Below are 27,020 nucleotides of genomic sequence, written 5' to 3'. Positions count from 1 at the left end.
TAAAGTAACTATTAATTAGACGATGGTTTATTTTATAAAAAATTATATAAAAGTATTAAAATAAATACATCAAAGAAAGAAAAAATCGATGGTTTACTTATGAAGTGGAGTTATTTTTTTATAATTTTTATTTTTTTAGTTTTTATTTGGGTGGGTAAAAAATACATAAAGTGGAACGCTTCTATAAATGAGATCATTCTTACATTATAAATCTTTGATGATGCTGAAAATGTTTCAGATGATTTGTAACATTTCATGATGAATGAATTCTTCAGAATCAAATTGTAGGGTTCATCCTTATAGCAGTGTTTCAAACAAGATTGATTAACGGATGTTTCACTTAGGATTATTTGTCTAATATGTCTTATAATATCAATCTTTTTGAGGAAAAAAACATATTTTTAGAAAATATAGTTTAAAATCATTATTCATTCTTAACAAAAAAAACAAAAACTTATGTAATATTAAAAATATTTTATAGAAAAATTGTATAATAATTTATATTATTTTTTAAGAAGATTAGTTAAATTTTACGATAAAATTCTATTAAATTATAGGGTTTATATATTTGTATATAAATATATCTGAGATGAAAATCATAGCAAAGTTTATGATGTGTAATCTCTCGAGAGTAATAAAGGAATCTGCACTTTCTCAATTACATTTATGGGTAAAGTTAAACGTAAAACGAGTGTGGCTAGTAGCATATTATTTTTATAAAGATAAAAGTAAAACGTTTAAGATAATTTCTTAATAAGATCTGATAAAAATTGCATGTGATAAGTGTTTAATGTTCCAGTCGAAAGCTTGATTCAAATAATAAATTTTCTTTAAAAATTTTAAAATTTATCATAAATAAAAGTGATTTTTTACAGTAAAAAATCAACTAAAAGAAGTAAAATAGAGAGTAATAAAAAAGCTTTCATTTACGCTATCTCTGCTTCTCCTTGACACACACTTCTAAGAACATAAGTTTTGATCTTGGAGAAAGTCCTAATCTGATTGATACAAATCTTCTGTCTTAAAATCAAGTTTTCCACCTAAATTGATATCTCTCTATATAAAAAAAATCGACTAAAACCTGTTTAAATTTATATTTATATACAATAATTTTAAAGTGATGGTATCGAAACTCGGAATAATGTACTTTTTGATACGATGTTAATTCATCTTTACATTTATATAAGCTTTTAATTAGTTCGAGTATTGATTTAAAGATGACTTCGCATTTAGCAACACAATCACCAATTTTGCTAAAAGGAAATAAGGCTTACAGTGCAGGTGATTAAATGGTTGGAAATCCCTTCATTTCACGAAAGCTTGAACCTCTTTCCTTTCTAAGCTTACTTGTATTGATGGATCCGTACTCAGAACATTCGTTTGGTGATTTTATATCCAATCGTTTTAAGAGACTTTGTCTACAAAAGAGATTAAGTTTCTGCCACTAATTATTATTTTAGTACTTTCCTCTATTGTCAAATTAAACAGTTCATACGATTTCTCCAATAATGAATAATTAAAACACAATAGGACATTCTGAAAACTTTACAATTTAACTTTTTTAATTAATTAAATTTTCTATTATAATACTGTGTTTGCATATATAACACAAATTAAATAAAAGTCTTTTATTAGAATTCTTTAAAGAAAAAAAAATTCTTTTAGGTGACGTTTTGTATCGAAAATACAGAAAATTAAAATATTCTTGATGTTTTTTTATATGTATTGCACCTTTTGTTTTTTTTTATGTTATAAATCTGAGTGATATGTAGGAAAGAGGAAAACAATCCACTATTGGAAAAATCTCTACGGTCGCAGGGGACAATTGCTGTCATCTACGTTGCAGACACATTGTTCAAATCCTGGACGACACTCACGTTTCCAAACATATCTGCTTCGTGCAGGACTATCACTTTTAAACAGAACGCATCACTGGCTTGTTTTGAAAGTCTGGCACAACGTAGACACCACAAACGTTAGTGTTCGATACGTCTTTGAGTGTTCACTTCACGTACCTATAAATGGGTGACAACGCAGTAACACAGGTGTCTTTTCCACGTTGTGTTTTTCTACATACTTGACACGGTTTTATTGTAACTGTAAAAGGAATTCGTGAAACAAACAAGTGATTTACGTTGCTCCTATTAACAATTTGTGAAAATTACGTGAATTTATTATGGACAGAACGTGTTTAATTAATGATAATAATTGTTATTGTAATTTAAATCTACAACAATATGATTTTCCCTTAATGTGTAAGTTAAAATTATCGGATAATTGCCTTTTCAAATTCACCAATAAAGAATTAGTTGTATGCAAAATTAATTACATATAACCAGTTTTGTATTGCATATGTACTGTACATTTGTATACATTGAATATAATTTTAAATTAATGTTTAATTAAAATAACTTGTATGTATGTATTATTATTATGGTACTAATTTTCATTATTCTCTGTAATAATATTTAAAGCGGGATATAATTATTACGAAATTTGAGATTTTCAGAAATATTTTATAGAAAATTACACATTTATATTTTCGTAATTTTATAATTTATTATATTAATCAATTTAAACTTTAATATAATTATAAATTGTAATTAATTTATTTATAAATTTTTGATAAAGCGAATATATTTATCATAAAAATTGTTCCTAAGTTACATCAGCGGTTTTAAATAAATGAAAATAAATGTTTGAGTTATAAATCTCCACAGTTTAATTCTCCGAATATTAAAATAATGTATGGAGGACTTCCTACAAATATATTTATATAAGAATATTAGTGACAGTGAAGAATTTGTTTGCTCTTATCACTAATATGATTTTCGATAATGTTGCTTCAAGGCAAAAATATTGCGTTATTTAAAAATTGTTGGATTTTTTGAATATTTTTTTTTCTATTTTTTGAAGATGACGACAACAAAGCTTGCCATTCTGTCATGTTGTCACTAATCTAGCAAAGAAATAACATTATTTGATTAACTTCGAACGTATTAAACTACATTTCTCGTAATATAATCTCGGGGAGTTGTTGGTTGATAAAGTCAATTTTTATGCAAAAGTAATTAGATCTAAAGTTTGATTTATGTCATCGACAAACAATTCACAATATCTTGCAAGTGGCAGAAAATCGATAAAAATTTACTTTAATCCTATTCTATGTATAGCTCGACTCAGTTTAAAGTCAGTAAAAGTAAAAGTAAAGTGTTCGAGTTAATCCGATAGAAGATGAAGATAGTAAATCAGAAAGTGAGAAAGGAAATAAACTCTCTAGGATACAAAGTTGATCCTTTCAAAGATGGATTTCCCTCAGACAGCAAATAACAAATATTCGAAGCGTGAAATCAAAGACAAAAACTTTCACATATGGCTGGTCATGTGTCTCTAGAACCGAACTCTCCAGTACAGCGCATTATTGCATTTCTGAAGAATCTTTTTTCATTTTGATTTATTTTATTTTTTCGTTTTTTTATCTTTTATTCTTTCTTCGGCTTTTAAATTTGAAAATAACGTTGTAAAACTTTCAAATGGCTTCTTTGATATCCTTGATAAAAATTAAGTTATGGATTGAAATTTTTGCGTGTTTTTTATACATATCCGCATATATTATACTGTATATATATTTTTTTTGTAAGAGAATATGTTTTATCTTTTTTTTTCTATTTCTTACATCAGTTGAGTTATTATCATAATTAAATCTTTCAAATATATTCTAGTAAAGTTTTTGAAACAATGTTTGTATCAAGACATGTAATTTCGTTTGTAAAATTGAGTTTGTTTCCCTGGACTGTTTTATAAATGATAGATTTGTATAATACTTCTTTGTTTTTTAATACTTTAAGAGTATTTTATTCACTTTCTCAATTGAAAATTATTGATTTAAACACGTTACATTGTTGATATGTTTGGTAGAGACGTAAAATGAATTTTTTGCTATTAACCATGGGATGCATGACCTTATGTATTTATATTGTCTGGATGGGAAATTTATAACTCTTTATTGCAAAATAAATGATTAAACCATTACATTCATTTATTCTTAAATGTTACATATTATTATATTGGTCATTAATACGTAGCCAGTATGTGCCTTAACCTATCAGGTTGTTACACAACGAACACTGCCTATTACATTTGTGATCTGTTTTCGATGGAGAGATATAACATCGTTTTTCCTAGGAAGTTCTTTATTTACAAATGCTTTGTTTTGTTTTGTTATAAATTTATACATATCTAAAATAGGCTTCTGTAAGACTGATGCTCTGACTCTTCTCATTTAAGGAAAATTTGCTAATTGTTTTAGGAACAGTCTTTAGTCACTTCTTCCCTATTTTACAACCTAGATTTTCATTTATACTGTACATAAAATGAATATGACAGCTGTCAAATGCATTGACAGCTGTCATATTCATAATGTTACTTCAAATAACCATAGGTCAACTTTATACTTTTACATGAACAGTTTGCTATTTTCTGGTCTAGGCTACAACATTTACTGCACATTTAGTATTGTTGAAAAAATTGTAATTTCTGTTGTTTTCATCTATCATCTATTTCTCTTTCATGATGTAGAGTGCTCAATAACATTTCAGCTTTATTTATATATTTTTTTGTCACACAACTTACTAATATCATCTCATTACCAAACCTAAAACAAGATAAATATTGATGTATAGGTCGATCTCTGTTTGCTTGCATTTCTTTTGGGATATCTCGTTTATTTTTTCCTGCTGCTATAATTTGAAGAGATAGCAATTTTTCGAATAATACAACATTTGTAAAATAGTTGTCTTTTGTCAAATTTCTTGAAGAATATCCTATATATTGTACCAAATTTCTTGCAATATTCATAGGTAGATATTTCTGAACCTCTGTTTAAGGCTGTTTATCCACTTATATTTTGCCATCTGTAGCATAGGCAGTTTCAGATTCACAAAGCTAGAAAAATTCAATGTCATAGTTTAGCTCGCTGGCTGAACATATACTAAATAAATGAACATCTGCCTTGAAATCAACAAGCTGTTCATTTACTGTAATGTTGACTTTTGATATCACAACTGTTCTACACTGTGCTATGAATAAGTTCCAAATATATGATATTTGTGCTAGTTCTTCAATCTGTAACTTTACAGTACGAGTTCTTTTACAATCAAATCTCAAAAATCTTATGTTTTGAAGTCTATTAACTGACATACAAACAGAATACGTAACAGAATTTGGCATTTTATCTAAGAAGCGTTCTGTCATAGGAAAATTCCAGCTTTTGTCTACATCAGCCATTACAAAACACCAAAAAATGCATCCGTTACACCCTTCTCAATGTCTTGCCAATTCATGTCATCTTACAAAACAAACTCATATAGTCTCGTAGTTAGTGCAAAGTTTAACTTCTAGTATAATATTTGACGTTATAAATTTTTCCATGCTTCAAAGTGTGTAAATATTTTACCTATGCATGTGGGTCTTGTTGTAAACCATATAATATAAATTCTAAACTTACATACTTTTTCAAAGGCAATTTTAGCCATTTGTTACCAATTGGATCAGAAAAAATTTAATTTTTATCATTAAAATATCTGTATATTCGGCATTGTAATCAGAAACATCCTCGTCAACAGACATTAACTTGAATTCTGTATCAATTTTAATGTATTTATTTATATTATATTATATATTTAATTTATGTTATATATCTTTATTTATAGTTATATTTTTTAAATGTTTACATTTATATTCATTTATGATAATATAAATGAAAACATATTCTCTATATTCTGGTTCATCACTTGATACTGATGCTCCATTTAGAGTTTCATCAAATTGTTGCATGTATATATTCTGGATGGATATTATATAAATTTCCTTGCCTCAGAACTACTTGTAGACGACATAACTAAAAATCAAATGCATAAAAACATACTAAACACTAATATAAAGAAAAAAGCTCTTGCCCAGGTGATTCATTTTATGGTTTAAATAATTAATTCATTTAAATTAATTGGTTGATTTGATTTTTATTAAAGTAATGCTTCCCTAAATACTATTTGAATAATTTGCTGTTTAATTAAAAATCGTTTGAAGAAAAAATCTGAATTATATTGCAAAGTTGTTCTTAATTTGAAAATGATACGGGAGCATTTTTATTATAATTAATTGAAATTAATTGAGTTTTTACACTTAACGTATCTGTTATAATTTTTTATGAAAATTTATTTAAGCAATGATATCAGATATGTTCAAAACTGACAGGTTATATCATTATTAATATATAGTTTACTAACGATATCGTATTTAATAACTATGATGCTTAGTAAACTAGGGTGCTTAGTTGGATATAAACTTAGAATATTAGTGAAATAGGACTGCTTACCTAAACATAAACTTAGATTATTAGTCTTATGTCACTAATAATCTAAGTTTATGTTTAGCTAAGCAGTGTAGTTTGCTTAATACTCTGTAATGTAGATGGAAGCACCTTTTAGTGAATAAAAAAATTTTAGTTCGTTCAGTGTAAAAAAAATGAAATAAATTTCTGTAGCAACTGATATTTTTTCTTTCTGTATTAGGGGAGATCGGGGCAACTTCGGCATGCGGGGCAAGTTTGTCAAGCGCTTTTTTTAAAAAACAAATTAAAAGGAGACTTTGGTTATAGGTTAGGCAGTTGAGTTTTATTGGTGGCTTGTTGAGTGTAGTGTTTTTATTGTTCTCCAACAAGCGTAGTTGAATTATCAAGCAAATTTTCATTTTCGTTCAATTCCATATAATATTTTTTTTCCATTTATATTGAATTGGCAGGTTTTGTTATAATTCCATGATAACGAAAGTTACTTTTCCTGTTAGAAGGATGTAACTTCAACTTATTCACGTGGCCAGATCGTGGCTTGGCATTCTGTTCTCAGGGTTGTACTTAATGTTTCGAAATCATGACTAGCGGGGTAAGATCGGCAACATAAAGCCACATTAGAAGCAAAGGATAAAAATCAAACAGATGATAAATGAAAACATGTTTGCATTTGTTATTCATGTATATATGTCTTTGAACTTGCATTTCGTTGTAATAATATTAAATGGGTGTTGGATTTGTATTTCTTTGTTTTAATAGTGAATTCCAACTTATACATTGTTAATAACATAATTTTATATACGTGCCTATCTTGCCCCATTACTGTTGCCCCTATACCAGGGGCAACTTTAATAAAAATAATTAAAATAATTACAACTTTACAAAAAGAGAGAAGTTGCCGATCTTGCCCCTATACCCGGGGCAACTTCGTCAATTTCTCTCTTCTTGTAAAGTTGTAATTATTTTAATTATTTTTATTTCCAAACTGATTTTAACCAGTTCTATAGTAAGGTAACATTCCAATAGACAATATGCAAAGCTTTTTTTTCAGTTTACAGCAGTATTTATTACACAAAATTTAAGTAAAGCTTAACATGCCGATCTTGCCCCGATCTCCCCTACATATTTTTTATAGTTTTTAAATAAATTTAACATAAAAATAAGATTTTTTATTTACGATTGAAACAATAATTTCTATAGAACTCAGTTGCAACTCTTGTTTACATATTAATTTATATTTCAATTATTATGTATATAATTGTAAAAATTAATATGCATATTTAATTAACTTTTTAATATAAAAATACATAAATACTAAATAATTTATAGGCGAAAATAGCAGGAACAATAAGCCCGGCCTTAAAGTTTCTTTCATTTACCAAAAACATACTTATCATCAACTTTTCCTATTTATATTAGCTATCTCACCAGCAGAGAAAGAAAGGAAAATCTATGAAATATTTATAATATAAAGACTTCACCACAAAACCTCAATAGCTTTGAGTAGCACAATAGCCAAGCTAACAGGAACTTCATCTATTGAATAGGGAGAAAAGACTGGACTTCGTGCTCAGATGAACTCCAGAGTTCAGTATAAACGTGACTTCAATAGTTTTGCGCATAGTGTGTGTGTGATGTAGGAGATATTATTTCATTTCCCACGTTGCATGAACATGAAGAAAAAAAATAAAAAGTAGATAGACTCGTTTTAGAAATCGCAACGTTTTTAGGATGATAGTCACGCAATGTTGAACTATACTGAACGTGATTGAATGCTAGAGAATGTTTAGAAGTTGGATCCGTTGGAGCGAAATTTTAGAAGGTTATTGAATGTAATAGAACTGTCAATATGTCCGCTGCAGGAGTGTGTACATTCTTATATAAATATTAATTTTTATTTTTTCCATACTCTCAAACAATTTAAATTTACATTATTTTGCGATTTTAATAATAATAAATTTTTGAAATATTAGTATATTTAATTTTACATTTGATTCGGTAAGCAATGGGCATAAAAAATTAATTTTTGTCTGAATTTCATAATTATCTTCACAGATGAGAAACGTGGTAAACGTGGACAACAGAGATTTATTGATTAAATCAATTTTCTTGATTGTGTCGAAGTGATAGTAAATCAAGGTAATAGAAGCACTGTACTATCTTCTTGTATTGAATATTTGTCTTATTATTATTTCATGAAATAGTTCCTTCTTGATTAACTTTCCAAAGAATGCAATTGTTTTGTTTTAGGAAAAACTCTTTGCAAAGGCAGATTGAAGACAAATTAGCTAGTAGTTGTGCTTCTAATTCCACAAGAACCAATTAAAGTGATGTAGAAGACATTTGGTCCATGATGAATGGGTAAATACGCCTGATTCGGAAGGCAGGGATTGAGTAATTCGAAATTCTTTCTAGGTAGAAAAACATGTGCTGTGTCTACAAATAATTAGAATAAACTTTAGTTTATTTTTATCTTCATGACTATCGTATGAATTTTTTATTTTTAATTTTCTAAAACGACAAAAGTATAATTTTATTATTTTCTAAAAACCGTTAATAATTAAAAATATTGTTATTTAATGATAATTTACACTTAATTAAATAATATTTATTAAATGTAAAATTAATATTATTTCCTTACAGGTACAGTACTTATAAATTTATTTAAAATATAATTTTTAACATTTTTCTTCAATTATTTTTATAAAAAAAAATAATACGTAACATATTTGTTTAAAGTAAAGATTTGTTCATTTTTCGTTATTTAAGTTTATTTAATTTTAAGATTTAATGCACACGTAATAAAAAAAAATTTTAAATTAATTAACGTTCTGTAAACCAAATGAAATTTTAAATCTAAAGGAACAACATATTCAATACAACGTTTTTATTTGATAAGCTTTTAAGATTTAAATCGAACATTAACTAAATTAAAATATTTTATACGAGATATTACAATAGATAATGCTCAAAACTTTATATAAGTAAATTATTTTTTAAAACATTAATGTATTTTAGATAAATTTAGCGTTTTAAGTAGCAACTATTAAATAAAATTCGAGTATAAGACGCACCACCTCTATCAAAATGGGTTTTTCAGAAAGGAAAACTGGATGATGATCTAAGTAATTATAAAATAAAAGAAATTATTGAAGATTTTAAATTTTAATAATGTATACAAAATAAAATATAATTAGTAAAAAATATAAATAAACAGAAAATACAGAGTTTTGAAGACAAGAGTAACAAAGAATAGCCTGATTTAATATAAAAACCGATTTTAATTTAAAAAAAAAAAATATGGAAAAATCGTATTAAATTCGAAATAATACTACATTTAAATGTGGTTATTAGTTCAATATATATTTATACATTTTATACGAACGAATATATTATTATTGTAAAATTTCGTATCTAATTTTCCAGTTAGAGACTTTCATAAAAACTTTTTCTTAATTTAATAGTAAATGTTAATAAGTATTTTGTAATTTAATAATGAAAGCATATTTTAAAATAATTCTCATTAGCATAAGCAAAAGATAAAACTTAAAAATTTCAAACTTGATTTTGAAAGGAGGAAGGATAAAAAAAACCAAGAAAATATGTTTAATAATAAATTTTTAATATTGAATTAAACTTATTTCCATTTTAATAGCACTTACAATGGAGAAAAAAAAGAAAATTCGAGTGTAAATACCAATCGAATTGGACTTTTTTAAATGATAAATTTGAAAACTGGGATATAAGTAAACACATTTTAATATTAAAAACAAATTTTTTTGAAATGGTAAGAATTATTAAGAATATATATGGTCGAAAGTTTCCAACATCCATTTACATATCTATTCATGATATCAGTAAAACAACACATTTGACTATGACCTAGTTTTTTTTCCTACTTGAAAATCGTTGTTTTTTTTAATATTATTTCCACGCATTCACTTAAGTTTTTAAGAAAGATTTGCATACTGCCAAAAGAGAAGTCGCTACATCAAATATTTGGAATTATTCCAGTTCATATAATCAAACGAGATAATTACATTGGCTGTTAATGTGTGAATATTATTTGTTTTTTTATGAATTGTTTCATTGTGATCAGTTCTGTTATTGTTTTTCTTTAAACTATAAGTGCAGCGTTGGCTTACTGCCAGAAAAATATTTTATAGAAAAGTCAACAACGTCCTCTGACAGATATAAATTTAGGTTTATATTACAAACGGAAATTCTATCCCTTAAGAGCAAATCTGTCTTGTTCAACTCGGAGTTATTTTTCAATGAAAAAAAATAAAGTTAATTATGATATGGAATCTAATTTCAAATTATTAAAAGCATCGAATGGCATATATCAGTTTTTAACTTTATAAGAATAGTAGTATACTAATATACTTTTTCCCCTACTCTTACCCCCCACGTGGACACTAAGATGGCCTTTTTAAGGCCTATCGCACGTTCGGACAAGCTTACAATGAGACATCTATGGGGCCAAACATATCTGTGACGCACCACCTGTAAAAATTCCTGGGGTTTCCAGAGGGTTCCGGATTCGATTACGGATCCTCAGAACAGTAGATGAACGCCTTAACTGCCTTGATTATCTAGTTATCAAAAATGATTAAATAGATTAAATAATTATAAAAACTGTGGTTATAAATATTATCCATTACTAACATTAGAGTTGTATATTTATAATGAAAGGTGATCTTTCTGTTTTACTCGTTCTATACATGCATAAAGATGTACAGGTTAATACATTAATATTTTAAAAATATAAAAGTAAATACGTCTGAAAAAATGTTAAAATAATGAATATATTAAAATAATCTTTAATAAAAATTACTAAAATTGATTTTTATAAATTGAAAATATTAAAATAAATGGAAAAATTTCAAAAATGTCAATTTATATGATTAAATTAAAACTAAATCGAAGAAAATAATTCATTTTTGCATTAGTTAAAATTCATAAATTCTTAAAATATAATCAATATAATTTCGAAAAATACAATTAACAAAATTTTTATTAAAATTTCTAAACTAAAATAATTATAATATATAAGTTAAACTATCGGCGCTGTAATTTAGAAAAGATGTCCGATATTCAGCTCTCGATTATGTATCAAAGATTTTGTATTTATTAGAAAAAATACTTGAAATAATTGTAATAATAAAGTATTATTTATAAGCTGTGTAATTTTTTCCATACATATATTTGTAATAGCTAATTATTTGATGATAAAGGATATCAGATAAAATCTTTACTCTTATGTAACAAGCTTTAATTATTCAATACAAATTTATTCATTTAATAAAAGAATAATAATACTGTAATAATACTATTAAAATCAGTTAAGTTATTAATAAGTAATACTATTGTTTATATAAATATATTTTCTACATTCTCAGTTACCAACTCTAAAGATTGTTTGCATAAAAAGTTATTTAAAACTCATACAAGTATTATTTACTAGTTAAGTCAAGAAATTAAGCTATTAAAATATTAATAAATAATAATTATTTTAAATATTTTTAAAATTAAATTAATTATATTAAATTGCTCTTCCATATCCTGAATCGATATAACACACTAAACACACGTTTTTCGATAATTGTAATTAAAATGTACATTTAAAATTTGTTTAAATTATCGGAAATTTATTTTTAATTGAATAGAATATTGATTTTAATATTCGTCAAGGAAAAATTTTCCATGTAAATATTAGAAAACTGTAAAATGTCAGTATATAATTATCAAATATACAATATCCTTCGTCTCTTACTTTCAGTGACTTGTGTATTCTGCAGTACTGAAATTTATATTAGTTTTCAAATATAGAATTTAATTTAAACATTTTATACTTTATTAAACAGCAATATAAAGCGAGACAATTGGAGAATATAATATCAAACGTCAAGTTAATCTAAATATAAAGTGTATTGTAAAATAAAATCGAATGTGGTTCGGAAGGTTATAAAAACATGAAGAGGACGTAAATCTTAATAAATTGATGAATAATTATAAAAGTTGATGGCTTAACTTATATTAAATTATATTTATTTATAAATATATATTTATATATTTAAAATATTTTTGTTTCAACAGTTAAAGTCGGAATGTTCTAAAATAACTTTTTAAAGCTTAAATATGAATATATATATATGTAGATAATTTAATATATATTACTTTTAAAATGAGAAATGTCAAATTAAACATTATCTTGTTAATTTTTTAAATTTTGTTTTAAAAATTAAATATTTTTGTATTTTTTAAGAATTCCTTTAAATTTTTTAAGCTGTCATCTAAGAATAGAAATATATTTGAAGACTTTTAAATAATTTCAATGCTTAATCTTTTTGTCATTTATGTTTCTAAATCACTGTTTTTTAAAATCGTATTTTAAAAAAATTATTTAAGAATTGAATTTTTCTCTTAAAGATTTTATAATTCTGAAATGACAGACTGCATTTAATCTGATCACTTTTATAATATTTTCAATGGAGAAAATGTATTTAATGTTAAAATATTTTAAATTATTAATAAAATACTTAACTTCTTACTACACTTTTATTATTAATTAAAATCATTAATAGGCTATTTGTTTAAGTAAAACGCTTAGAAATTCAGTTTTAACCTCGCGTAAAGGAGATTATTTTATAAAATTCGTAAGCATTTTTGATTATTTTATCTAATATGCATTTAAAGTCACATATCTTCTTCGTTTCTTTACGTTTTAAAATTTTTTCGAGTTTGAAATCATAGGTTAAAATCTATACAACATTTTAGTACTGATACATGCTATATTCATGAATTCACTTAGAGTACCTTTAGGCAGAATCATTTCATTAAAACGACCTACACTCATAACATCACAGTCTCATAAAACTTTAAATATACAATTTGATAAATGTGGGATCAAACCTAGTACTCTTGTACCTTAAAGGCATACCACTACACTTTTTACATTTCATATTCAAATATTCTTATATCAGTTGAGAAAAATAAGCTGTGGTATCATAACATCAAAGATACATTTGACGTATAGTATACTGAAAAGAATATATTTCAGAAGTTTTTGGCAGATAATTTTTTTTAAGTTAAATTTTTCATCGTTCTTGAAAGCAAAATATGTTTAAAATTATAAAAAAAATTGACAATATATTTAGATTAAATTAAATTAATTGTTTTAAATTTAGTTAATGTAAACTTACTTTGTTAATCTGTTGGTAGCAGTTTTTATACACGAAAATATCATTTAAAATATTTTAATAAATTTGATTTTATTCCTTTATTTTAATTTTGCAACAAATTTAATATCGATAAATAAATTATTAAGTAATTTTACTGATTTTCAGTTTTCGTTTAAAATTGTTCAACTTTCATTGAAAGAAAAGTAAAAGTTTCAGTATAATTTTACAAACTAATGCTAAAATAAATAAATAACAAAAATTTAAAAAATAGTATAATAATATTCATTAAAACGTTGAGAAAGAATAATTTTTTCAGAAAAACTTTTTCATTTTAGAAAATCATAGCTAGAATATCGAAGCTTGGTTTTAGGTTTTCCTGCACTATTTTTGATGTTATTTTTATATCATAAAAATAAACGAAGCATTAGTGTCATCTTAAAAATGTCTTACACTGTCCAAAGAAATAGAACTAAGAATAAATAGAAAGAAATGCGAATACTAGAAGTTACAGATCAACTTTTATGGGAGGAATTTTTGATAGAAAAAACAGGGTGACAAAAGAAAGACTGACAAAGCAAGAATCTATTAAAAGAAAATTCTATCAAAAAATATTTTGATTGATATTATTAGAAATGTTTTTTGATATTTATTCAGTGTTTGGAACGTTTATGAGTAATCAGTTTTCCATTATAGTTTATATAAATTCGAGCTGCAAAAGTTATGTTTGGTTTCAGATAAAAATTAAAATATTTCTTAATTAAACTGTAAATAAAAATGTGAATAAATTCCCAAATTAATTAAACTGTATCTGATGATTTTGAAGATTTAATTTAATTTTTTTTAAACTAAAAGATATCAAATATATGATGAATTTTATAATCATTTGACTTATAAAATTCTTATGAATATCAATTTTTTGCAAGATCGTTTATAGAGTCTAAACGGAATCATCAGTATAAATATCATCATTTCATTCTCCTTTTATTTGTTTTTATATTTACATTAAATAAGAAAATTGCCCAATATTTCTTATTTATTTACTAACAGTGATGTTATATCTTTCCTAAATTTAAAGTTTAGAACTCTGGAGAAAAATTCTGAATTCGATGACCATAGGAGAAGTTTTGAAATATTTACCAACACTCACGAATATTTACTAACACAGAATATTTTCTAACTTTTACGTTGTATCCTTTCCAAATTTAAAGTTTATAACTTTAGAGAAGGAATTTTATGTACAAAAATTATTCGTCTAGAATTGTAAACATAAAGAAAATATCGACAATTTTTATTTCATTTTTTAAATGCTGAGATAAAAATAAGTTAAAAATAAAATGAATATCTTAATTTACTTTACTCCTTGATAAAAATAACTAAATTTATAACTAAAAAAACAAGCCTTTTCTTATCTAAAAAATTTCTTCAATAAGAAACTTTTTTTTCCTTAGATTATTTCTTGTTATAACTAAAGGGTGTGGTCTAACTACATTGAAATCTAGCAATTCTAAAGAAAATTCACATTTACTTAGATAAGAACGTACTTCTTTAGTGAAAGTTTCAAGACAGAATGAGGACATAACTACAAATAAATTCAATGTCAATTGCAGTTGTAACAAATCTGTTGATCCTTATAGAATAACTAATATAAATGATCAAATTCTTTGGCTAGTAAAATATGATTCTAAAGTAAAATTTTACCAGCATCGCGATCATTAGTTATTTTATGTTTAGATTTCAATATGTAATTTCAAATTCATAAACTCAATACTTGAAAATCTTGATTGCGACGAATAAATTTCTCCTAGATTTGTTTTCCTTTTGTTTATAATATTTACATATACCCTGAAGTCCGTTAACACTTTTTTCCTTTAGTGATCATTATCTATTGTATATGAGGTTATAAATCATTATAGAAAATGCTATTTAGTGTCATTAATTGCCTATTTTCTTACTTTGTTTTTCATCCTTTTTGCAATATCTTATCTGAAGTCAAATTAAGGTTTCCAATATAAATTATTCTGTATAGGTGTATTTATAGACCTACATTTCCTGCTAGATATGCTCGTGTATTATCTAAAAACTCTCAATAATTAATTTTCATATATTAAGAACTTGTTTTAAAATTTAAAGATTAAATAATTATTCTGGAAATTTTCAGAAAGTTACTTTTAACTGTAAACAAATAGTAGACTATCCAACTTTATCCTTATTAAGGCAGTTTTTGTGACACTTCTTCACTGTCTTAGACGAAAAAAATGGTAAAAAAGAACGTTGCTTATTTTGTCATCTAAGTTCCACTACCTTTCATTTTTCTGTCAAAACCAGAATCTTATTGCAACTTCCCTAGATCTAGTTGTATGCTAGTTTATTAGAAGCTGGAGATATTGTTAAAATGTATCCTTTAACTTTTAACAATATATCCTTCACACTCACCGCTGGAATTATTATTGATCCTTTTGAAAATTGCCCAATAGTTGTCTTGTTGATTTATCATTTGTGCGTTTATTGTTTCCGGAATCTATCAAGGAACATAATACCTTTGACCTAAGCTGGATGAAGAAAATGTAACCTATACAATTAACGAAAGACTTTAATTATTAAACTATTGATTAGTAATTACTGAATGTAAGTAATAAAATTATCAAAAGTAATTAGTATTTTATTCTAGAATTAAATATAATTTTACTATATAATTTTTCTTGTAAATTTTATTTGTTTTTCACTTCTCAAACAGCTCAGATTTTTTCTTTATTATTATTTTTCACCTGAATTGAACCTATTTTTGAACTGGTCGAGTTAACATAAGTAACAATTTTCCAATATAAAAATACATATCTTTCTCTATATTTTTATACAATAAAAATTTTAAAAATTTTGATAAAATATTTACAAAGCAAATAGATGTGCACTTGAAATTAAATTAATAACGTATAATTTAAAATCCTTATATTAATTTACGCGATGTTAGAAAATTGTTAATTTGCACATTGAATACAATAAAATTACAAAATCATTAATAAATATATTTTCTTCATTCTAAAATAGTTTCATAAAGAAACATAATTGTTAAGATCTTTTCTATACATCGTTATTGTTTAAAAATATAGATTAATATTGTAATAAAATTCGGAATTACTTATGAAGAAAAAAAAAGGAAAAATTACTGTAATTCGCATAAAAATTAATAATTTTATTCAGATTTTGAATAAATTAAATGCTCAAATGACTTAACTACATCTTTACGCAAATATGAATTGGCAGACTTTTACTTAGTTTTTACGCTATTCCATAATATCTTCACATCGCTGCGTTAATGTGTAACAACTCATTAGCGTAGCGTGCTGATTAAGAGAACCAAACAATGACAGGCTACTTCTAAACTGCAATTCCTTTACGTGCCTTGCTGGAAATGACATGTAGAAGTATGTGCTGCCATTTTTCGGGCTGTCATACTGCGTTAGGTGCTTCGAGTCCGTTCAGGTGTGAAAATCTTTTGGATAGAGAGTGAGAAGGACCCGAGAGATAACGTACACAGAAAGACACAATTATGTAAGGAAGCCAAGCAGAATCATCACTTCTTTCTTCGACGATGATAACAACTTTTCCTTAACATGTATCGCACGTCCAGCTACACACATTGTTCTGCAAGAGCATAGAACTAAAAACTGTTCTTTGAAAAGGTAATTTACTTTTTCTTTCAAATTCTCCCCTTATTCTCTTTTACAAACTAAAACGATAGCCATTACTTTTGATTTATGACATAAAGATTTCCAATTAACTTAAATGTGATATTCGAAGTCATTCTTAGAAACAATTTGCATGATTGAATATCGATATATTACATACAAATGACAGCGATTTATAAATTGAACTAAATGAAAACAGAAAATGTCAGCATGTCAAAATTTTTTCTCCAGAAAAAAATTTTTTTCCTATATAAAGATTGAAATCCAATCTTATCCAGTTTGTTTCCTCCCTTTCGAAACATTCCAAAGATCTCTTTGACTGACTTTTGCTTGCTTCATACATTCCATGTGCTGCAAATACTTGCCTTGTACCGACGTCTTACTCGTAAGGAATGTGAAGTACTTTGGCGGCAGAACAGCCTGCAGGCAAACTTTGTTTAACTGTGTAACGTAGATCTTCTTATTGGGTTTTCTCAGCAGCTGACATACCGTAACATGCCGTCAACAAGTCTAGGAAATTAAATCTTCTGTACAGCATCAGTTTTGTGGTCGATGTCCTTAGCAAACCTCTGAGGAATATTCTTTGAAAGTGAGATGTTACTAATGAGTTAAAATTCAAATGAAATTAGCTAAGACTTCCGAGGTGATGATATTACTTTCGCTCATAAAGACATATCGATCTTATACCACCACAAATTTCTTGCAAAATTCTTTATTGAAATAGTATAATTGCTTTCAATTACACATTCCACGAAATTTAAAAATCCATTTAGCATTATTATCCACCTAAAGTTTAATTAAGAGGTATTAAAAGTTTAATTTAGTAGAATACTTTAATGATTTTATATGAAAATTTCCAATTAAAAAATTGATTTTGATTGATTTTTCTAAATTATTAATTATCCATTAATTTCTAGATGAGGGTATTCAAGTGGTGTCAACTTCTTGTTTTTATGTAATTTAACTTTCTAGTAGTAGGGAGTGTTTATTAGGATTAACGAAGTCTTCAACTGGTTGTATACTTCATAAACGCGGTTTTCGATCAATAAATTACACTTTACATCATCTCAGAGTTTCAAACCTTCTGTAATAAATATTCAAGGACACTTTAAAAGACATGTACTGCGTGTAAAACGACAAGTTTGACACAGCTACCAGGATATTTCATCAATGAAAATTCTAAATTTTAACTAAAGTAATTTTAAAACTTTCTAAAATACATTTTTTTCCTTATTCTTTTTTCTTTTGTTATCTGGAAAATAAATAATGCAACAAAGGATAAAATAAAAAAAATATTTACATGTATTTACATATACATTAAAGTTATGAAAAGTTAATTTAAAAAAAAATAGTCAAAATATCTTGTATTTGTGTTTTCTGTAAGAATCAAATGCTTTCGATAAAAATTATTTATTTATTTTGATGTTATAGACGAATATGACAAACAAAATTTTTATTTAATGATATCTCGAAGAGTGTAAAATANATTATTTTAAATATTTTTAAAATTAAATTAATTATATTAAATTGCTCTTCCATATCCTGAATCGATATAACACACTAAACACACGTTTTTCGATAATTGTAATTAAAATGTACATTTAAAATTTGTTTAAATTATCGGAAATTTATTTTTAATTGAATAGAATATTGATTTTAATATTCGTCAAGGAAAAATTTTCCATGTAAATATTAGAAAACTGTAAAATGTCAGTATATAATTATCAAATATACAATATCCTTCGTCTCTTACTTTCAGTGACTTGTGTATTCTGCAGTACTGAAATTTATATTAGTTTTCAAATATAGAATTTAATTTAAACATTTTATACTTTATTAAACAGCAATATAAAGCGAGACAATTGGAGAATATAATATCAAACGTCAAGTTAATCTAAATATAAAGTGTATTGTAAAATAAAATCGAATGTGGTTCGGAAGGTTATAAAAACATGAAGAGGACGTAAATCTTAATAAATTGATGAATAATTATAAAAGTTGATGGCTTAACTTATATTAAATTATATTTATTTATAAATATATATTTATAATATAGTAACTTATAAACTAATAAATCAAACAGTGTCTTGCGGTGGCAATAAAGCAGAATTGTGTGATATTGCTCGAGAGAGATATTGGATGTTATATAACGTTGTATCCAATATAACTGTTCGCAATATGTGGAATAATTCTTTTATTAGAAATTTGTTGTTTGGAAACTTCAAACAGTCTTATTTATTTTTTATTCAATCAAGTAAATGTTAAGAAAAACTCCAAAGAGGAAAAAAGACACGATCTCTTTTTTTAAATCTGATTATTCATGCCGTTACGAAAGAGTCAGCAGTTTTATTATTGAGAATCCAGAACGACGCACGGAATGTAATTTCTTCAGTATTCAGTATAGGTTTTAGAGTATAGCTTATATAATGTAAAACGGCGTAGAGGCAACTCGAACTTTCCTACCTGAAAAAAAGTGAACTTCCTGCGTATATTATGTTTCACTAGTAAACCCAGAGTCTAGTAAAAGTCAGTAGTGTGCTTACACAACCATAAAAAGCTGATGAAAAACGTGATTTAGGTGAGCGGATTGTGTAGAAATCCAGGCATTGCTATCGAATGAGAAATGTAGGAGCTGAGGATGTAGCAATAGCCAGAGGCCTGTCGTATTTCACGTGCTTCGTGTAATCGAGCTGACTTGAGCCTAGAGGGGCAGTTATGGTTGAAGAGATGGAATGTGTGGTATTGGAATCGTGCGGCAAAAGACCCTGTGAGATTTTAGATAATGTCAATTTTAGAGCCGTGATCTACCTGCCTTTGGTTTGGATCGTAAACACTGAGTTAGTTTCAAATATTTTGAAAATTTTGTATAAGGAAATGGAAGGTTTGTTTAGTTGGAGTACATCACGTTGCTTGTCAACTTAATGTCAGCTATCGTCAAACTGTTTAAGTATACACTGGAGAGCAACCGCATTGCTGCTGTGTCAACATTTAGTATCAACTATATGTACACTAATATCCCATTACAACTTTTATGTCAAAACTGAAAAGTTTGCAATGAATATAGAGTAAGAGAAGTCGTTAATAACGAGCTGTTTCATAATACCTTGTTTCGGGGCTGAGTTTAATTAATAAAATATTTTCTATTCCTTCTGTGTAACATATTTCACTGAACGTTTACTGAAGGTTATCTAATCTTAAATTATGTTTATGCACTGATATGAATTATTAATTGACAAACCTTGATTTTATTCTTGACAGTTTAATTAAGTATAAATTTATTCAATTTTTTTATGATCAAATTTCATCGAATTTTGTTTGCTAATAGTTTTTATAAGCAAATTTAAAGATAAAATAATAAGTTATACGATACAGGTCAACTTTTTTCTATTTAACTTTTTTCTTTTTTTAAGTTTAAGGTAATAATATACTTTTTATAAAATTATGAATTAAGTTAAGAAAAAATATTTAATAAATTTTATAGAGAGTAATTGTTTAATAATTTATCTTCATTATAAATAATTTTTTCTAAGAAAAAAGTATAAATGATATTTTAAAAATTCATAATTATTTATTTATTTATCTTTTACACACTTATAAAATTGATTAACTATTTAAAATTTAACTTTATGATAAACTGAAAGATATATATTTATTATTTTTATCAATTAAAATATTGTTTTCGAAAATTTTAATTCGTAGTCAAAATTGTAAGCACATATTACGATTTATAATTAAATTGTAAAACACATTAGCTGGTATGTAATTTTATGGGTGTTTGATTAAACAGCTGCTACACTTTTCATCGCGAACAACATTTCTTAATTACGCTCTCGACTCATTTCTGTTTTGTGAGCACTACTACAGTACTTTTTTCGTTATTAAATCAGAAACTAAAATTCCATTTATCTCTACATTTTTCTCATTTAAGAAAAAAATTCTATTATAATTATATTAATTAAATCACCAAGTATTTAATGGAGAGTTGTATTTTTGTATATATATGTATGTATGTATGTAGGAAGGAGATAGAAGGGAGAGACAGAGAGAGAAAGAGAGAGGTAGATAAAACTTTCTATTTTAAGAAGGTAATAGAGTTATTTTAGATAAAACCAGTAAACAATAGAAAATTCTACTTTCCAGTAATTCACTCGATAAATTCAAATGAGATTTTGAAGATTGAAAAAAAAAGGAAAAAAAGAAAAAGCAAAGGGGAGGTAAAATAAAGAAAAATTGGAAAGAGAAAAAGAAACTGCGATTGAGTGCGAGTGATACTATCTCTAGACTTTAAAGGTCCCCCTTTGAACGATAATTGCGCAGCAGAATCAATCGATAATGTGCCAGCGTCAAGTCAACCTATCGGCCTTTGTCGTTCCTGAACTTGGCAGATAACAATCTTCGCTTGAATTCGTTCACAGGAAGGTAAGGGGCAAGCAGAGTGGCCACCAACTTAATGAGACCGACTCCTTCAGGGAATGGATCTCATTGATATAACTCAGCCATACGTATATTTGACAGAAAGTCATTGCCCGTCCCCAGAGTAATGTCCAAAGGGTTACTTACGATCTTGGCATTTAAACCTGTCAACTTTCAAAGATTGATAAATAAGACAGGATAAAAATCTTGATACCGTGCAAACATTTCGTGAAAACTAATGTTTTATGTGAATCGTTTCATAAATTTTTAATAAAAGCATCTCAAATCTTTTTTATTCTTCTATGCCGGCCTTATAACTTCAACTTTTCGTGTTTAATAAAGTAAATAATATTTTCTATGTTAAATAATTTAATAAACAGCATGATTGATCACGTGTATAAATGTCTGCATTCATAAGCTTTCCCTTTCTTACATAATTTATGATTGAGAATAATGATTATCATTTTGGCACTGTAGATTATCCCCACGAGGATTAGTAATTCATATTTGATGTTATCCGCTGTAAAAATATACACCATAATCTTGATATAATGGAAAATTTAAGAATAAAATGAAATGCTAGATGCTCTGCTGATACAAGCCAATTTTTTAATTTTTTTATATATGATTTTCCCCCGTTTTCTCATGTTTAACTTTTTCTTGAAATTACAACTAAGAAAAAATGATTAATAAATTTTTTAGACAGTAATTGTTTAATGATTTATTTTCTTTATAGTTTCCTGTTTATTAACATATATAAATGAACTTAAAGAATAATTTAGTCTAGACGTGCTTTAAGTTTCTGTAAAGAAAAAATATTTTATTGAAAGCGTTATCTGTTTAATAAATAATGAGAGTATTAACATTTTCTTCATTATGTTAACACTTAAAACTTAAAACGAAAGCTTGCAATAAATAAAAATAAAAAGAATTTCTTAAGTTAATTAGTAAAAAGTGAATTAAATTTAAGTATATCTCATGCTTAAATTGTAGTTTTCGTATGTAAAATATATTAATGAATTTTCAAATTTACAGGCAGTAAACTTTTGCTTATAGTTAATTAATAATAAAGTCCATCAATCTTATAATAATAAATAAATGAAGAGCAATATTTTTAATTTATGTGAAAATGTTTTTATATAAAACTTTAAAATTTCACAACAACATAAAGTTTTAGTTTAAAAGTTTAATTAATTTACAGACTATATCAACAAGTCAATTCAAGAAGAAGATAACTCTGATATTTTTTCATTTATCACTGTTAAAAGTCTTTACTCTATAAAAATAATTATTCAAATAAAAAAATTGTATAAAAATCTATATCAAAGGAATGTTACAAATATTAAGAAATTTAAAAAAAAATAGTCAAAATATCTTGTATTTGTGTTTTCTGTAAGAATCAAATGCTTTCGATAAAAATTATTTATTTATTTTGATGTTATAGACGAATATGACAAACAAAATTTTTATTTAATGATATCTCGAAGAGTGTAAAATATTTTTATTTCTTAAACTAAAATAACTAAATGAGTTTTTTAAAATAAAATACATTTGAAATTGGTATAAAGGTCGCAGCTCATTACTATAAAGTTTCTATTATTGTTATTATTTTAAAATAAAAACTAAAGATGTTGACATAAAGTGAAAATCCCAAGTAACAATCTTTGCTTATTTGTGAAAGTCTGTCAACAATTTTTATTTATTTATCTTATATTCTACAAAAAAAGAAACTTATAGTGCAAAAACTCCATAAATTTAATACGAGATTTTCCATCTTAAAAGATATGTTATATAAAATTATGATTTTTAAATTAATTAATAATTTAATCATATATTAAATTTTATTGTTTTAATCTAAATATATAAAAATTACTATATTCTAATGTCTAAATATAGAAAATAAATTATATTTTATTAATTTAATAAATTCAAATTGTAGGTAAGAAATAATTTTCGTATATTTAGGACGATGTGTAATACAGGAAAAGAAAAATCAGTAAAATTTTATATGCATGAGTAAAAAGAAAAATATATTAGGATAAAAATTTAATAAATAAAAGCTTAATCCTATTCAATTTATAAGATTTATTAAAGCACGATTGAATAGTCAGAAAGTCGAAGGTTTATTGATTGAATTCAAATATTTTTGATGATAAGTGCATCATTTATTCTGAGACTTTCTAGGTTATTTTTCTTCATTGGCGTAGATATAGCCGAAGGTAAACTTTCACTAAAAATTACTTTTCTTCTCCTTATTTTATTTTATTTTAATTTTTTTTTCTTTGGCTCAATCTGATTTTGAATTTCAAGCTTAAATAGGCATCCAATTTATGCAAACAAAGTAACGATTTCCCATACAGTATTCCTCTTATACGGTCAACGCCTTTGTAAAGTAATTGTGGCCATCTCCTTAGAGCCTACAGTTGTTCACTCACTCTGATGAAAATAGAAAATAAGAGATTTAGCTGCAAGGTTTTTCTCAATCATAACCGGAAGATTCATTGATCGCCAGTCAAAAGTTCATGAGGAACAAATCAAATTTCATACAGTTCTAAATCTAATTAAGAAACAATAAAACAATATAATAAAAAATGATATATTGTGTATAAATATCTGTACGACAATTAGAAGAATGTGTAGTAATTTAATTTTTTTCTATTTTTCTCAATTAAATTCTATAATAAAAGCTAATCAATTTGACAATAAATTTTTAATGTTTTTACAATGAAATTATGTATTACACACGGCGTATAATTTCACAAAGTGTAATTTACCGGGACATACCTCTTTACAGGAAAGCAGTGTGCTGCAGATAGTGCGCAGGCGTGCTGTAGAGCGGTGTATATCTTCGCCTTTCACCACAACTAGTAAGCCAGTTAAAGATCGTTCGGCGATGTGGCGAGTCTCTAGCGTTAAACTCACTCAAGTTATACCTGAACAGGCGTGAGGATAATATACAACAACTAATGGAAAGTGCTATAAATGTCGTTCTGCACATTTTTGTGTTTTATGTTTCAGGTAAGAGCAAACATTTTTTTACTTTTTCCTTCAAAAAAAAAATTAATACTTATCGTCTTCAAATTAAATTTCATTTTTCCTATAAATAATTTCTTACTTTTAAAACATAAAATTTAATTATATTTAACTGTTTAAATATTTATTTTTGTATCATTAAGGGTTTTTTTAAACGTAAATAATAATTTTATTAAATATTTATAATTTAAAATTTCTCTTTAAAAGAATATAAAAATGAAATAATTTAATATTTGCTAAATGTACTTGTTGCACTGTAAATTTTATTTTGAAAAAGGAAACATGAAATAAAATATAGATTAAAAAGTTTTGAATAGTTGCAAACAAAATAAAAGCAAACAATGTATATTTTTTTTCTTTAGAAACAGTTGTTTAAAAAGTGAAAAAGAAAATCAAAACAAAATAAACATGTTTATCTCTTCAAACAACTTCCAGTTTGGAAAATATTATTTGGCATTAGAATTTTTAAAGANTATATATATATGTATTATTTAATAAGTAATTTTATTTAAAAGTTTTGCATTACTAATTACAATTTTTTTAATGAAATTCTAGAATGTTTAGCGAAAAATCAACAAGGAAGAGCATTAGCCTTTTCAGTTGAGCCTTCTCAAAATATAGATTTCTATAATACAACAGGAACTGTAATACCATGTTCTGCACATGGAGAACCTGCTCCCACGCTCACCTGGAAGTCTCGTGATGGTAGTGTCGTCACTGATGTACCTGATCTACGTCACGTTAGGCCCGATGGCTCCCTCGTGTTCAATCAGTTCCAACCAGAACAGTACAGACAAGATGTACACGCCACTGTATATTATTGTGTCGCTTCCAATGTTTTTGGTAGCATTGCTAGTAGGGATGTACACGTCAGAGGAAGTAAGTATAACAATTAATTGCATAATGAAGTTTTAAAAAAACCTGCATTTTTTTCATCAGAAGAGATTAACTTATAAATTCCAGGGAAAAAAACTGTCATATGGGACGTTTTTGTGATTTATACATCAATTAATTAATCTAATAACTTAACTTTCTAATATGATATAATGAGATAAAAATTTTATCGAAATATGCTTATAAGATTAATAAATTACATTTAAAAAAAGCGATTATAAAATCATAAAACAAATTTGAACACATTAACAAGTCGTTAATCGGCATTTTTTAAACGTTTCGTTAAAATTGGATTAATAAATTTTGATTAATTTAATAATTATCATTAAAGAGTTTTCAGTTTTTAATTTTTTTCCTTTTTAAAATAAAAAGAGACCAAAGTGATAATTCCAAACGAAATGTTCTGTTATGGAATGTCGAATCGATTTACTGAATGGTACAGAAATGACTTTAGTTATTAATGAAATTTGTTGAGTTAGTACAGATTGCCCAGGTTTGAAGCTCAGTGTTGTTGACCTCACTCTAAACTCTTATAAAACAATTATAATCCAGCTTTATCAATATAATTACATATATTATTAATTTAAATCACAATGCAAACCATTCTTTAATTTAATTATTTTACAATTTATTATTACATTAATACAACGGAGAAGTTATTAAATGTAAAGAGTAGGACAATTTGTACATTAGATATCATAAAGGGTGTTGATAAAAATGTATTTTAAAGTTTATAAACTTTAATGTAATGTAATGTTATAAATATTTATACTTTTTTTCATTTACATATAAAAGAATTTAATGATTATATATATTTTATGGAGAGATGTTTGAGAGATTTTTATCTAAAACAAAATTTATCACCAAGTTTGCATTAAAGTAGAAAATATTCTTACTATAAATCGGTATCGATTCACATATGCAAAAAGAGCTTTTCTTGATTGATTATCGATCATAATCTGATAAAATTATCACATAAGAAATGCATTAGTAGTCAAAAAACGGCATTCTAAATCATCTCTGACGTAAATAACATCGTTTGAGCATTAATTCAGATTAATCGGTGCTTGATATTACCTAGATTTATGGAAATCTATATGCTGATGTAGTAACAATAAAGCTTTACATAAAATTATGTCGTAAAATAAGTTAGTAGCTTTTCCTAAATACAATAATAATAATTGATTCATTAATTTAAAATGCTTTCCAAACTCTCGTGTTTGCTTTTGTCTTAAGCCATTTAATTACTTTATTTGAATTCAGTAAGTACCAAAATAGCTTTAAAAAATATTATTATATAATCCTTTTTCAAGTAACTTTCAAGAGTGATAAATTATGTAAAGATCCATTTTTATATTAAGCAGTTATTATTAAAGATATATAAAGATGAAACCTTTTAAAATACATTTTATAAAGATATATATATATATAAGATATGCGGTGTATATCTTCGCCTTTCAC

At 25.7% G+C, this 27,020-nt stretch overlaps 1 protein-coding gene across 1 annotated transcript in view; it reads left to right on the top strand.

Moving 5' to 3' along the window:
• The window catches only part of LOC111633245 (Down syndrome cell adhesion molecule-like protein Dscam2), a 162,198-nt gene that overhangs the window by 49,411 nt on the left and 85,767 nt on the right, over positions 1–27,020 (top strand). Inside the window, exons 3-4 of the mRNA XM_023377781.1 lie at positions 24,427–24,650; positions 25,221–25,544. Coding sequence (XP_023233549.1) covers positions 24,599–24,650; positions 25,221–25,544 — 376 coding nt within the window. The 5' untranslated portion in view covers positions 24,427–24,598. The remainder of the gene's footprint in view (positions 1–24,426; positions 24,651–25,220; positions 25,545–27,020) is intronic.

This window comes from Centruroides sculpturatus, unplaced genomic scaffold, assembly GCF_000671375.1.
Source record: "Centruroides sculpturatus isolate CEXI.00-Female unplaced genomic scaffold, Cexi_2.0 scaffold817, whole genome shotgun sequence".
In the NCBI taxonomy this organism is placed as follows: Eukaryota; Metazoa; Arthropoda; class Arachnida; order Scorpiones; family Buthidae; genus Centruroides; species Centruroides sculpturatus.
This window is presented reverse-complemented; position numbering and strand designations above follow the sequence as displayed.